Consider the following 16,133-nt stretch of genomic DNA (forward strand, 5'->3'; position numbering starts at 1 on the left):
ATCCTAAGCAGCAGCAGTGGCTAGAAAAATAGATGAACAAATCAAGCTAAAAGTAAAACAGCAAAATAACTCTCCTGTTTACTAAGCTGCGCTAGTGGCTGCCGTGTGCTAGTGCCAACACATCCCATTCATTTTGAATGGGCTGTGTCGGCATTGCCACGCAGCTTAGTAAACGGGGGAGGGGGGGGGGGGTTATTTTGCTGTTTTACTTTTAACTTGATTTGTTCATCTATTTTCTAGCCACTTTTCTTAATACTATTACTCTCCCCCCTTTCATTTTTCCAGACTCAGTCTCCTTCCTATTCCCCCTTCCCTTCTGCCTTCATCATTTCCTCCAGCTTCTATCCCCTCCCCTTCTTTATCCCTGCAGTTTACTACTACTACTACTACTATTTAGCATTTCTATAGCGCTACAAGGAGTACGCAGCGCTGCACAAACATAGAAGAAAGACAGTCCCTGCTCAAAGAGCTTACAATCTAATAGACAAAAAAAATAAAGTTTCTTACCTTTTCCTTCCACCCCTCTCCCCTTCTTTCCCCTTCCTCCTATTTCCCAACAGCAACTACGTGAACCTGGTAATTTTAATTATTTTTGCATGCTATAAGCTGGCACTATTGTACTGTTCAATGCAAACATACGACATGGTGATTACAGAATCCAAACAGTAGTGAGCTGTGACACACAAGACATGTACCTGCAACAATGAGCTCCAGGCTGAAGGAGTTCTGACCAGCACGGTTGGTGGCAACACAGGAGTAGATTCCTGCGTCCCTGGCTGTGACTGGTTCTATGATCAGAGAGTGAACACCATTCTCACGCACCAGCATCTTGTGAGAGCTATCCGGACGAACTGGTCTGCCATTGAGTTGCCAGCTCAAATCAGGAGTTGGTAGTCCGCTGACCTTGTGTAAAAAATTTAAAAAGGGAAAGAAAGTGATACCAGATTGTATTTTTGAAAGAGTAAACAAAGACTAGAGGACATACCATTAAATTGCATAGCAATACTTTTAAAATAAATAGGAAATGTTTGTTTTTTTTAATTCAGTGCATAGTTACTGTATATACTCAACTATAAGCAGAGTTTTGGGGGCCTAAAAATTTGAAAAATTGGGATCTCGGCTTATAGTTGAGTCAGCGTACATTCCTGCACTTCCTTCCTCCCTCCCCCCCCTGCACTGGCCAGCATGTCTTTCTCTTCCTCCTCCTCCCCCCCCCCCCCCCCCCCCCACCGTGACTGGCATTTCTTTTTACCGCTACTCAGGCAGTGCTGGGACAGGTCCAATTTCTAGGTGCCTCTGCCACTCCCTCCCTCCGTGGTGACCGGCATTTCTTCTTATTGTACCGCCTCTGATGCTACTGCTGATACCAAAAGTATGGCAACTGCTAACTAGGCTTGGTGCGGGGCCTTGTGCATCTGCGCATGCTTAAGGCCTGCTGGCTCCTGGTGGGATCGAACAGGTCTTGAGTATGTGCAGATGCTCAAGGCTCCTCACTGGCCCAGCTTTCAGTTACGGTACTTCAACGTTTCTCCTTACCGGTAGCGGTGGGGGAGGGGGGAGAGAAAGATGTGCCAGTCACTGCAGGGGGAGGGAGTGACAGATGCACCTGGAAAACTTATTGGACCTCTCCCTGCACTGCCTGAGTAGGTTTTAAACTGGGCCCACTGTATGTACATAAGGATGGGAAATCTTGAGTGTGATAGGACTTAGGGTACTAAGAAGGACCATTTTAGGAGCCTCTCTCATGGAAGTCAATATTCAGTGAGACTTCTTCTACAGCAAGTGTCCAATACTGAACTAGAAGGACCAACCAGAGCAAAGGATATATATATATATATATATATATATATATAGAGAGAGAGAGAGAGAGAGAGAGAGAGAGAGAGAGAGAGAGAGCGCAGAGGCAGTAGCCCTACTTCCGTCTGTCACCATGACACTTTCAGTCAGTCCATAAGCAGCAGCATTGATATTAACTGTTGCATAAGTGGCACATCAAGACAGTGTATCTTTGTGCTCATCTGAAACAGCTAAAATATGCCATGCTAATTTTTCTACTACAGTGGGAGGGAGGAACAGAGTTTTAAGTTTAAGTTAGGAAAGAAAACTGTGGTTCCTCTTTTGGTTTGAAAGTGCCGCTGCCTGACTTTTTTTTTAATATCTTTCTTTGAACCTTTGTGTGACTACTAGAACCTAATTTCACTTAATTGTGACTCAGAAAAAAAAGTGTCATCCTGAGTGGGAGTGGGAATTTAAGATGTCCTGTAAGACTTGTAAAATTAATCTCTCTTATAATGAGATGACTGTGTGGCTCTTGTAAGACTGGATATGTAGGGGGGAAAAAGGGGGGGGAGGGGGGAAGGGGGGAAAAAGGGGGGGGGAGGGGGGAAGGGGGGACCCGCCCCCCACCAAACCCAACTTCCCACTACAGAGCAAGGGACTCATGTCCCTATCTCCTACTACCTGTCACACTTGTGGTGGAAACTGTGACCACTTCTAAACTCACCAAAACCCTACTTGTATCCACATATTGGTGCCCCCTTCACCCATAAAGGCTATTGTAGTGGTGTACAGTGTGTGTGTGTGTGTGTGGGGGGGGGGGGGGGGGGGGAGTAAGTGGGTTTGGATGGATTTTAGAGGGCTCAGGGGATAAGATAAGGGAGCAAACGTGAGATATGTACCTGGGAGCATTTTTATGAAGTGCACAGAAGTGCCCTCTAGGGTGTCCCATTGCTCTCCTGGGATGTCTGGAGGGCCAGCCTACTAAAAATGTTGGCTCCTCCTACGGCCTAATGTCATGAATCTCTACATTTTGCACTTATTTGAAATGGACCAAAAACCAAAATGTCCAAAGCACAAAACTTGTTCGAGACAGTATTTTTGAAGAAAATGACCTTCTTTCCTATTCAGAGTTTGGACATTCAAAATCAGATTTAGACATCATATCGAAAATGCCCCTCATAGTAACCTATAAAACTTTCTAAGTCTATGTGTTTTGAATATATGTCTCTTAGTGTAACTAGATTTTCAGAAAGCTTTTGATAAAATTCCTCATAAGACATGCCTGAGAAAATTAAAAAGTCATGGGAACGGAGGTAACGTTCTGTTGTGGATTGAGAAAATGGAGAGTAGTGTTAAATGGACAATTCTCTCAATGAAGAAAGATGAATAGTAGAGTGCTGCAAGAATCTGTACTGGTGCTTTTTAACATATCTATAAATGCTCTGGAAACGGGAACAATAGGCAAGGTGATCAAATTTGCAGATGACATGACGTGAAATTACATGTGCATTGTGAGAAATTGCAGGGGGGTCTTCTGAGGATATAAAAATGGGCATCCAAATGGAAGACACAATTTAATGTGGATAAGTGCATAGTAATGCACATTGGGGTAGCAAATTATAGCTACATGATGCTAGGTTCCACGTTAGGAGATACCACTGAGGAAAAGGATTTAGGTGTCATCATGGACAATATGTTAAAATCTGATGCTCAGTGTGTGGTGGTGGCCAAAAAACAAACAGAGTGATAGGAATTATTAGGAAAAGAATATAGAATAAATCAAAGAATATCCTAATGCCTTCATATTGCCCATGGTGAGACCACACCTTGAGTATTATGTGCAATTCTGTTCGCCACATCTAAAAAAAAGGATATAGTGGAATTGGAAAAGGTACAGAGAAGGGCAACCAAAATGATTAAGGGGATGGAAGGACTGTCATATGAGGAAAGGCTAATGAAGTTAGGCAGTGCCGTAGCGAGGGTGCCTGACACCCGGGTGGGTCGCAGCTGCGTACCCCCCCTGGGTGCAGCGCACGGTGCCCCCCCCTCCGAAACACACCCTACCTTTCAGCGGGGGGGGGGGGGGGGGGGGGGGGGAGGCGGGAGGGCCGATCCGCCCCCAGTGCACGTCACTGGGAGCTGCGTCGGTTCTGCTGCTTCCCTGCTTTCTCTGCCCCGGCACAGGAAGTAACCTGTTCCGGGGCAGAAAGAGCAGGGAACCAGCGAGCCGACACCCCCCCCAGCGCGTGCACCCGGAGCAGACAGCCCACCGCCCCCCCTTCCTACGCCACTGAAGTTAGGGATCTTCAGCTTGGAGAAGAGATGGCTGAGAGGAGATTTGATAGAGGTCTATAAAATCCTGAAGGAGTGAAACGGGTAAATGTGAATTAATTGTTTACTCTTTCAAAAAGTACAAAAACTAGGGGACATAGAACATAACGTAAGAATAGCCATAATGGGTTAGGCAAATGGTCCATCTAGCCTAGTATCCGATTTCCACCAGTGGCCAATCCAGGTGACAAGTACCTGGCAGAAAGCCAATTAGTAGCAAAGTTCCAGGCTACCAATCCCAGGACAAGCAGTGGCTTACCCCATATCCATCTCAATAACATTCTATGGCAGTGGTTGCCAAACCTGATCCTGGAGGCACCCCAGCCAGTCAGATTTTTAGGATAGCCACAATGAATATTCATGAGAGAGATCTGCATGCAGTGGAGGCAATGTATGCAAATCTCTCTCATGAATATTCATTGTGGCTAGCCTGAAAATCTGACTGGCTGGGGTGCTTCCAGGACCAGGTTTGGGAACCACTTGACTATGGACTTTTCCTCCAGGAACTTGTTCAAACCTTTTTTAAACCCAGATATGCTAACCATCGTTACCACATCCTCTGGCAATACGTTCCAGAGCTTAACTATTCTTTGAGTGAAAAAATATTTCCTTCTATTTGTTTTAAAACTATTTCCATGCAATTTCATTGAGTGTCCCTTGGTCTTTGTACTTTTTGAATGACTGAAAAATCGATTCACCTCCACCTGCTCCACACCACTCAGGATTTTGTAGACCTATCATATTCCCCCTCAGCTGTCTCTTTTCCAAGCTGAAGAACCCTAACCTCTTTAGCCTTTCTTATATGGGAGCAGTTCCATCCCCTCTTATCATTTTGGTTGCTCTTCTTTAAACCTTTCTAATTCCGCTATATCTTTTTTGAGGTATGGAGACCGGAACTGAACACAATACTCAAGGTGAGGTTGCACCATGAAGCAATACAGAGGCATTATAATATTTTGGTCTTATTTAGCATTCCTCTCCTAATAATTCCTAGCATCCTGTCTGCTTTTTTGGCTGCCGCCGCCACACACTAAGCAGAAGATTTCAGCATATTGTCAACAGTGACATCTAGGTCTTTTTTTCTTGAGTGATAACTACTAAAGTGGATTATTCTTCCCAATGTGCATCACTTTGCATTTGTTTACATTAAATTTCATCTGCCATTTGGATGCCCAGTCTTCCAGTTTCCTAAGAGTTTCCTGCAATTTTTTAGAATCCGTATGCATTTTGACACTCCATGAAATTACATGGTAGCACATCTAGAAAGGAAAGCAGAAAACATTTTTTCCCTAGAACTCTTTGCCGGAGCATTTACACCTCTGGAGTCCTTATTTTGACCCCTCCTCCAACTCCCCTGAAAGATGTGCTGAGGGAACAAAAAATCATTTCATGGATAGGACAGACAGGAAACTCTTACTCCAAGGTTAAACCTGTCAGTGACCTCTCTGCTAAGGTTTGCCCTTATCACGTGCACCTGTCCAGCCTCCTTGAAACCCAAAAACATCGCCTCCATGCCATGACTGAATGCCAGGACACTGCTGCCGGGTCTACCAGTAAATACTCCTTTGGGTACTATTTCTCTGTAACAGACTTTGCTCCAACACAGCATTTTCAGTGGGATTTGGAAAATTTGTTCTCATAAAGCAGAATGTTATGACAGGATTTTTAAATTATAGTGGAATTTGCTCTGTAATATCCAGAAAGGCTTGAACTGTGCCCTAGTAACGCACAAACAAGCCATTGAAGGGAATACAAGAAAAATGTTTTGGCCAGTGGAAGCTCATTTTATCTGAGTGTTGTTTGATGGTTAACAGTATTGGTGCTGGCTGGTAGTGAATGCAAACAGTCTGTATAGATTTTCTGTTTAAAATGGGGAACTTATAGGATACTATGAGGGTATAACAAGGCAGTGTTCTATACAGTCAAGTCACTCCAAGACATTCACATATGTGGTAATAAGCATCGACACTCAATGTAGTTTCTAAGACACATGCTGAAATGCTGCTACTGTTCCTGCTCTGCCCTTCTTTATTCCTGGAAGTGCCTATACCTATGCTAGAGTATGAACAAGTGAGAACTGCAATCAATAAAAATTACACTAAATTAGAAAAACTAGGTGTTTGCAAAAAAACAAACAAAAAAAAAAAACCAAAACAAACAAACAAAAAATCCTCTCAAAGCATGTTACAATCAGCTAAAACCGTTCTCACCAACAAATTCTTTTGAAACAGGGGTATCATACCAAACCTTCCACAAAACATTTGCAATTACCATGGCTTAATGTGGAATTTTACTGCACAGTAGCTGCAAATTGAACTCAGCAGCTAGTGGGGGCGTACCCACTATTTTTTCTTGCAGGTCATTTGTTAACATTCAGGTTAACACATGGTACCTGCTCCGGGTTAACATGGAAACACTTACCGCCGGATTCTATATGACGCAACTTAGGTTATGTGCGCAAATCATGTTAAATTCTGGATTTGCATGTGCAACTTAATTAGCTATCTAGCCAATTAGGGTCAATAATTGTCAATTAACAATTCATACTAATTGGCATTTTTTTTTTTAGAATTTACACGTATTCTTTAAAGCGATGCTCATAAATTCTAATGCACATAACTGAAAAGGGGGGTGGCCATGTGTGTGAAATCTGTATGGAATGGGCAGGTAATGGGAGTTTGTAAAATCTATGTGTGTTATAGAATTGAGGTGTCAGCATTTACACCAAAGTTTTACTTGGTGTAACTTCCCTCAATTAAATTTAGGCACACGGATGGCTGCTTGGCGTATTCTATAAACTGTGCCCAAATTTAGGTGTATTCTATAATGTACCCCTAAATCTAGTGTAGTTTATAGAATACACCTAGGCGTATTTTTTTCAGCGCCAGTTTTTTAGGCGTGATATGTAGAATCTAGCCCTTAGTGCCTCCTGTTTAAGAGGTGGTAAGTGGCTCCACATTAAATCTTTGTCAGGCATTTAGGGGAAGATCCTACATATAGTGCCTAAAAAATCGGCGCAGAAATCAATGCCTACAAGCGTATTCTGTAAACAGTGCCTGGATTTAGGCTCGGTATATAGACTATGCTTAGTTGATATATCAGCACTTAAACTTACGTGCCTCCATTTACACCAATGAAAATGTGGAGTAAATCCCAGCGCGTAGATTTAGGTGCACTGGGCCATATTCTATAAATACCCATGTAAATTTCCAAATGCCCACAAAATGCCCATTTTCCTGCCCATAACCATGCCCTTTTATGCTCGCATGCGTTAAACTTAGGCGCACTGCATTACAGAATATGTTTTGCGAGTTGTGCACATAAATTCTAATTATTGCCAATTAGTGCTCATTATTGCTCGTTAAGAGCTGTTATCAACGCTGATTAGCTTGTTAAGCCAATTAAGTTATGCGCATTATTATAGAATCCTTGGATTTCGATGCCAATCTGTAGGAGCGCTATACAGAATCTGGGGGTTAGTTCGAGTTAAGTGCAGTGTGTTAACTAGTAAACACATTCCATACCCACTCTCTGCCCATGCTACACCCCCTGACAGCACAAGCATTTAGGGCTAGATTCTGTAAATGGCATCTAAAATCTAACGTGCACAGGCAAAAAGGGGTGTGGAAAAGGGCATTTCGTAGGCGTTCCAAAATCTGCATGCATTGTTATAAAATATGGACTGGTGCGAGTAAATCTACGAGCAGGGATTTACACTAGCTTTTCGTTGGCATAAACGGATGCACATAGATTCAGTCACATAAACTACACCTAAGCATATTCTAAAAACCACGTGTAGATTTACGCACAGTATTTAGAATACCCTTAGGCGTAATTGCCTATTGCATGTTAATTTTAGGCGCCATATATAGAATCAGTCCCGAAGGAGGGAATTTCTATAAATGGTGCTCAAAAATGTGCACTGAAAAAAAATCATGGCTAAGTGCTATTCTATAAAAACTGTGTGCTGATTCCCGTGCCTATCTTTGGGCGCCAGACTTGTGCCTGCTCAAACCTGGTGTAAATGCTGGTGCCCAAGATAGGCACACTGAGGCAGTATTCTATAACTATGCACATAACTTTTTACCGCCCCTGACATGCCCATGCCCCTCCCACGGCCATGTCCCTTACTCTCTTACCTATCTGTATGTTCCATCTTTGCTTATACCCTTCACTATCAATTAAAATGCTCTATTACGTATTGTGTTGACATTGTAAGCAGTACACTATAATCTATTATGAGTTAAATCCAAGGATACTTTGAATGTTGTTTTCACATGAGCATAACATTAAAGTATATATAGTTATTAACCAGACCTCAATACTACCACTCCTGGTCTAACACCTCCTCGGGTGTAAAAGAACCTTTTTTTCAAAAGGATTCCAGGAAACTGTGTGGAGTCAGTCTTATCATAGGTCCTGTTTTATCTGCCCCCAATGTAAACATCAATGAAAAAAACTCCTACTGAGAAAAACCATTCATGTTTCACTGTTGGTCAAATTAAATTTCTACACCCTGTGAAAACACATTACTTCAGCTATCTTTTACACCTGAGGAGGTGTTAGACCAGGAGTACTGAGGTCTGGTTAATAACTGTATATACTTTAATGTTACGCTCATGTGAAATATCCTTGGATTTAACTCATAATAGATTATAAAGAACCAGGGAACCCTTATAAAAGGAAAAATAGAGAGGTAAGTAGTATACTATGCCATACTTTGTATTGTTATTTCAATATTTTTACTGCTGTAATTGATTGACTATTGCTCATGTTTGATCTATTCTTGCTGTACACCGCCTTGAGTGAATTCCTTTAAAAAGGCGGTAAATAAATCCTAATAAATAAAATAAATTTACTGTTTTCAGGTTTACCTCACTTATTGTATTTATGCTTATTCTTGGTTACCTTTCTATTGTTAGGCTGTTAACAAAATTGTAAGTACCACCTTGGGTGAATCTCCACAGAAAGGTGGTTAATAAACCCCAATAAATAAATAAATTAAACTCTGAATTTCCAAATTATTCTAATGAATATCAATGCGATATTAGTATAAAATAGAGATAGTGTATGTGCATCTCTCTCATGAATATTCGTTAGGGCTAATCTGAAAACAGGTCTGGTTTGCAGCCTTTCAGGATTGTAGTTTGACACCCCTGGGGTAGTGGATATTGGAATAGCTTCTTGCTGCAGGTGGTGGAAGCCAGAACAGTAACAGAATTCAAGAAGGCCTACAGCAACGTTTTCCAAATCTGTCTTGGAGGACCCACAAAATGTTGGATTTTTAGGATATCCACAATTAATATGAATGCAATGTAGGCAGTGCATGCAAATCTCTCTCTCATGAATATTCACCTTCATGTGTTAACTAGCAGGCCTAAACTAACTGGCTAGTGTTGGCGGCATTACCACACTACATGCATATTCAGCACCACTATCTATACAGATAGCAGTGAGTGCTTAACTTAATCCACTGACCGCACTGGCTGGAAATCCAGCCCTGTATTTCTTTGTAACAAATAGAGAGACACAAGACTGAAAACCGTAGTGCCTAAGCCTTCATGAGGCCCCTTTTGACTAGAACAGTTATCCTCAGCAAGGGAAGGGGACACAAAAATTACTATAAAAGTTTAAAGTTGTGGAAAGATAGTTTTGAAGAAGGATATAACCACTGCAGCTGAGAAATTTTTCTAGATAATTTCAATCCTCATGAAAAAAAAATTAGGCTGTTTAGTAACCAAAATAATCTTTATCTTTCTTGCTTTTAGTTATCCAACTCTGAGCAATAGCTTGTGAGTTGCAAGCTCATTATTCAAGAAACAGTTCCCCAGGAGCGAACTGACAGTGATCTGGGCCCCCAGGCAGAAAGGGGTCATTAGGCCCCCACCTCTGATTCCAGCACCCTCCCTGCACACTACAGCCCCCCCCAGCCTACCTTGAAGGGCCCTGGTGGTCTAGTGGCCTCTTTGGGGGGCAGGAAAGAGCTCCACTCTTTTCTGCCCACCACCACAGATCTACCCAGCGCCGCCGCTTCCTGCATCAGTCTCGCAAGACTGCCACAGGAAGTCTAGGCAGTCATTTTGAAGATGCGGCGGTGCTGGACAGAGCAGCGCAGCGGGCAGGAAAAAGTGTGTGTGTGTGTGGGGGGGGGGGGGGGGGGGTTCCTGCCTTGGAAAAGGTAACTAGACGAACAGGGTCCTTCAAAGTAGGTTCAGGGGGCTATAGTGTGTGTGGGGGGGGGGGGAAGAGGGGCACTAGGCCCTCCTAGACCCTCTGGTCCTTCGGGCACTGCCCAGTTACTCATATGGTCAATCTGGCCCTGCAGTGTTCTTACCTTGCAGTCCATTCTGCAGAGCTTCCCTTCCTGAACAATCAAGTCTCCAGGGGCCTGCAAGAAATGAGGTCGGAAAAATCGCTCTTGGATTGGTTCATTTTCATCTCCGCTGTCTCTTGATCGAGATCGAGGTCTAAAAAAAGAAGTGACATTTAAGATTTGCTCACAATTCCTCCCTATCAACTCTTGGCATTAATTTTGTTGGGTGACTGGCAGCCTCTCTGGTTCAATCATTTGGTGCAACTCCTCAGCCAGCACAGGATACTCTCCCTCAGAGAGGAAGAGGTAGAGGAAAATCTGAGTGATTGCTCAGGAACCCCATGCTTGGGGAGGGGCCATACTCGTACAGCAGTTCCATGCCCTGCAATTGACTAGATTGATCATTCATGACAGATCCTTCCCCCTCCCTCCTTCCTTCCTATCCTCCTTCCTGCTGGCAAGAGGCATAAAATGGCAGCACCTCCTCACTTCTGTTTAGGCCTTGAGCTTTTGCATCCCTGGTTTCACACAGGGAGGGGCTGAAGCAGTGGCGTTCCTAGGGGCGCTGACACCCGGGGCGGATCGCCGATGCGCCCCGCCCCCGGGTGCAGCATCCCCCCCATGCAGCGCGATCCCCCTGGTGAAAGGACACCCCCCCACCCCATCAAAAGAACCCCCTCCCCCCCGGGTGCACGCCGCTGGAGGGGTGCCGCGCGCCGGTCAGCATCGTTCGTTTCCATGCTCCCTCTGCCCCGGAAGAGGAAGTAATCTGTTCCGGGGCAAAGGGAGCATGGAAACGAACGACACTGACCGGCGCACGGCACCCCCCCCAGCGGCATGCACCCGGGGCGGACCATCCCCACCCCCCCCCCCTTGGTACGCCACTGGGCTGAAGACAAGAGACAGGAAAAAAAGAACCAGTGGAAGAGAAGACAGAGACAAAAGATCTCTCTCTTTCTCTTTCACACTCACTAGTGGGCATTTTTTCCTTTGGCGGCAATTAGTAGGTGTGTCCTTTTACTCTGAAAATTGGTGTGAAATCCAGAGGTATAAAGTACTCACATTCCCAGAACTGGATAATGTTTTGTGAAAATTATATGGAGAGGGGTCCAAGCAAGCATTGATTACTGTGAGGTGCAGGGAGGGAGAGGGGTGGTTAAGGGAGGGCATGTTTATTGTTAAAATTACTGGAAACGTGGTGCACTGAAATGTACACTATTATACAATTGAATAAAAATAAAATAATAATAATGCCCCTGCAGACTATGCAATAATGTGGGCAATTTAACATTTATGCTTTATGGGGGTAATTTTCTAACACTCTCTCAAGTGGGTGCTCATAAAATTACACTGGAGAGGAACCAAACTCAGTACAAAGCCAAAGGAAAATATGTAAAATCAATAATCCTACAGTAGAACATATCTATACATCAATCTTAGATTTTTAAATGAAATACAGTGCAATCCGCTTAAGTGCAAGGGTCTGGGACCAAAGAAATACATGCAGTTAACCGGAGCATGCACTTAACCGTTGTGACCCAAAGAAGCTTGACTTCTTGCAGCTGTACGTGCAGGACGTCAGACTCAGAAACAGAGCGAAGCCTTGCGCCAGAAGAGGACCTCGGCTGGCGGGGGTTAGGGCCCCCCACCAGCAAAGGTAGGTGACGGTGGGTTGATGGTGGGAGGGGGGGTCGAGAGGGTCGTCGGCAGGGGGTCCAGGGGCAAATCTACGGGGGCCCAGGCCATACTGGCTATGCCACTGGCAGCAGCCCTGCAGTATGTCCCACCCCTAGCGTGCCATCATATCTGGCGTTGCAAAAATATGGGTGGCGTTAAGGGCTCCCACCTAAAATGGCCAACAGCAAGTGCTTTACTTGCTGCATGGCCATTTCCTGCAGGAAATAAAGACTTCCCTTTTACCCGATGCGGTAAAAGGGGGCCTCAGCACACGTGAAAAACACACGCCGATGGCAGCGCAGGTTCCCTTTTGCCGTAGCTTGGTAAAAGGGGCCCTAAATGTGCAATGATTAAATAAGTTCTGTATGGACGAACAATTGACCCGTTATTGAGTATCGATGATTAATTCATAAAATTACACTGACATACACATAAGGGCTGTACCGAATATTTGGATCCTTAGTACCCCAAATGCATTAGTCAGGATTCGGTACAGCCCTAATACACAGGTGCGTAAAACTAGACATGTGGAAGACCATTTTCAAAAGGACGTCCACGTCAGAATCGAGACATCCTGATTATAACGTTAAAAAAAGGCTCCCCCCATCTTAGAACCATTTTCAAACTAGAAATGTGCTGCAATTTTGTTTCAAAATAAATGAGAATGTCCAAACTGAACAGCCATTTTACATACTGAAACATCCAAATTCTGAATACCAAAAATCCATGGCCAAGGACGTCTATCAGCCAGTATTTTTACAGAAATAGTCACACAGATGTCCTTGCAGAGCAAACGGGCAGCCTACTGGTCAATGCAATGGACTGTAAACCAGGCCACCCAGATTCTATATAGCGCTGTGCGCTGCAATTGCCGCAGATTCTATAACAATTTGCGTAACTTAACAAGCTTAACAAGCTGAGTGCTAATAACAGCACAAGAAATAATGAGCACTAATTGGTACTGATTTGAATTTGCATGCACAACTCGCTAAGAGTATTCTGTAACAAAGTGCGCAGGCAAAAAGGGGCAGGGAAATGGGTGTTTCATGGGTGTTCCAAAAATTAAAGACGTAGTTATAAAATATGGCCCTGTCTGCTTAAATCTCCGCTTCGGGATTTATGCTATGTTTTTGTTGGTTTAAATGGATGCGCATAGTTTTAGGCGCTGAAATATCAACTAAGCTTATTCTATAATTGGCGCCTAAATCTAGGTGCCGATTGTAGAATAAGCTTAGTCGGAACTGATTTCAGTGCTGATTTTTTAGGTGCCATTTATAGAATCTCCCCTAAATGTGCAAAAGCATTGCAGAAGGTCTCCTCTCAGTGCAGATTAACCAGAGAGGGAACTATTAAAGAGCGAAGGTGTAACTGCACGAGTGAGATGATAGGGAATTAGATGAGTGGCAAGATGTTATAGTTGGGCTGTATGGAGTGAATGATGGATCAAAACCAGAATCATACATTTCACCTGAGAAGATATGAGCAATTAGTTCAAATCAAAATCTACAGTGGGGTTGCAGGATCACATTTGTGTGCCCCATACATCAGTTTAGTAGCAGTATTTTGAATGATTTGAAAGTAACGTAACTATGTTTAGGGAAAGGGAAATGGGACTTGATAAACCGCCTTTCTGAGGTTTTTGCAACTACATTCAAAGCGGTTTACATATATTCAGGTACTTATTTTGCACCGGCAACCCAGTATAAAGTGTATTGAAATAACTGATTTTTGAAATAACTATGGAGTGTAACAAAATGTTGAGATCCCGAGGAGATAAAGATCTAATGGCCCCAAACCTTGCAGCATGTAATGAATGAGACTTTTAACCACATAAGGACAAATTCTTATTGCCATATGCACACACAAATTTACAATCTGTATACCTGTATGTATTCCATGTCTAGGGTGCCCTGTTATAAAATTATGCTCCCTGTAAGGCACTGGAATACTGGTTTCCCTCTTACGGAAAGGAACTCTGAAGAGAGTCAAACTTACAGAAGGCAAATTTATAAAGGGGCACCTATTGGAGTCTATTCTATTAAGGAAAATAGACACCTACTTTCCTTTAAAGAATACATTACCTAGGTCTTACATTCTGCCAATACCTCAACAGTTCTAGGTGGATCATATAATCAAGAAACCAGACCATACCATCCAGGAGTTATAACAAGGATATAAGCATACAAAGGGGAAAGGGAAATGGGACTTGATATACTGCCTTTCTGAGGTTTTTGCAACTACATTCAAAGCGGTTTACATATATTCAGGTACTTATTTTGTACCAGGGGCAATGGAGGGTTAAGTGACTTGCCCAGAGTCACAAGGAGCTGCAGTGGGAATCAAACTCAGTTCCCCAGGATCAAAGTCCACTGCACTAACCACTAGGCTACTCCTCCAGCTCCACACAAAGGAATTTTCAGTCTAATTTACCACAATCATATTTTCTAAATAGGAATGTTTTAAACCTTTCCTAAACACTGGGTAATAGCTACAAGGTCTTATTGAATATGGTAGAGAGTTCCATATAGCCACAGCTTGATATGCAAAAGAAGAAGAAAATAGTTTCATAAAAGATTTCTTCTTTGGGGCTGGGAAACTTAACATTAAAGTGTTATGGTATTATATATAACATTAACTCAATGTAGAAGAGATACTACTACTACTATAAATCACTTCTATAGCGCTACCAGTCGTACGCAGTGCTTTACAATTAGCAATTCAGTCACATATAAAGGGGCCTCTCCTGACAGAATCTTGAAAACCATAGTAAGTGATGGCAGATAATGACCTGCCCAATCTGCCCAACAGTCACACTCATTATCAATTCATGATTAAATCAACACTGAACGTGATATTATATACTTGATTATGGTCTTTCTTTGGTGGTTCTTGCATGTACACCATAGAAGTCTGCCTGGCTCTGTCCTTATGTTCCAACTAATGGAGTTGCAGTCTTAGTCCATGCCATCCTATCGAAAACCGTCTTGTCATTTGCACAATGCAGACTATGAAAGTCTGCCCAACATTGTCTCCGGTTCCTATTAAAGTTGCCATTGAAACCCTTTCCAGTCCATCCTAAACTGGATTGCCATATACAGAACACAGACCTACAAAGTCTGCCCAGCACCGGCCTTAGTTCTTCACAGCCGGAGTCACCATCCAAGCATCACTCACACTTCCACACACATGCAGCCATTTAAAAACAATACCATTCATTATATAAATAGAGATCCTCTGTGTTCATCCTACACCTTTTTGAATTCTGTCACCATTTTTGCCTCCACCACTATGTCCATGAAAAAGAATTTCCTGATATCACTCCTAAGTCTACCACCCCGCAACCTCAGCTCATGTCCTCTAGTTTTATCATTTCCCTGAAAAAGATTTGTTTCTATATTAATACCTTTCGAATATTTAAACAACTGTATTGTATCTCCCCTGCCTCTTCTTTTCACTAGGCTATACATATTCAGGTCTTCCAGTTTCTTCTTATACGTCTTATGGCACAAGCCCCCTATCATTTTTGTCGCCTTCCTTTGGACTGCTTCTAGTCTTTTTATATCCTTAGCAAGATACGGCCTCCAAAACCGAACACAATACTCCAGGTGGGGCCTCACCTGTGACTTGTACAGGTGCATCAACATCTCCTTTCTTCTGCTGGCTATGCTTCCCTCGATGCAGCCTTGCATTCTTCTGGCTACAACCAATATCTTGTTACACTGTTTTGTTGCTTTAAAATCCTCAGACACCATCACCCCAAGGGCCCTCTCCTTGTCTGTGCATATCAGCCTCTCACCTCCTAGGACATACGGCTCCCTTGGATTTCTCCTCCCCAAATGCATCACTTTGCACTTCTTTGCATTACATTTTAATTGCCAAACATTAGGCCATTCTTCTAACTTTTGGAGATCCCTTTTCATGTTTTCCATTCCCTCCGGGGTGTCCACTCTATTACAAATCTTGGTATCATCCACAAAAAGGCAAACCTTACCTTTTAACCCTTCAGCAATGTCGTCCACAAATATATCGAATA

General features: G+C 43.1%; 1 protein-coding gene across 5 annotated transcripts in view; it reads right to left on the bottom strand.

The window, feature by feature from the left end:
* The window catches only part of PALLD (palladin, cytoskeletal associated protein), a 738,625-nt gene that overhangs the window by 17,565 nt on the left and 704,927 nt on the right, over nucleotides 1-16,133 (bottom strand). For all 5 annotated transcript variants that reach the window (XM_030191568.1, XM_030191567.1, XM_030191571.1 and 2 more), the window contains 2 exons: nucleotides 10,445-10,577; nucleotides 696-903 (listed from right to left, as the gene is read on the bottom strand). In XM_030191568.1, the coding sequence (XP_030047428.1) occupies nucleotides 696-903; nucleotides 10,445-10,577 (341 nt within the window). The remainder of the gene's footprint in view (nucleotides 1-695; nucleotides 904-10,444; nucleotides 10,578-16,133) is intronic.

The sequence above is a fragment of the Microcaecilia unicolor genome, chromosome 2 (genome assembly GCF_901765095.1).
Source record: "Microcaecilia unicolor chromosome 2, aMicUni1.1, whole genome shotgun sequence".
Taxonomy (NCBI): Eukaryota; Metazoa; Chordata; class Amphibia; order Gymnophiona; family Siphonopidae; genus Microcaecilia; species Microcaecilia unicolor.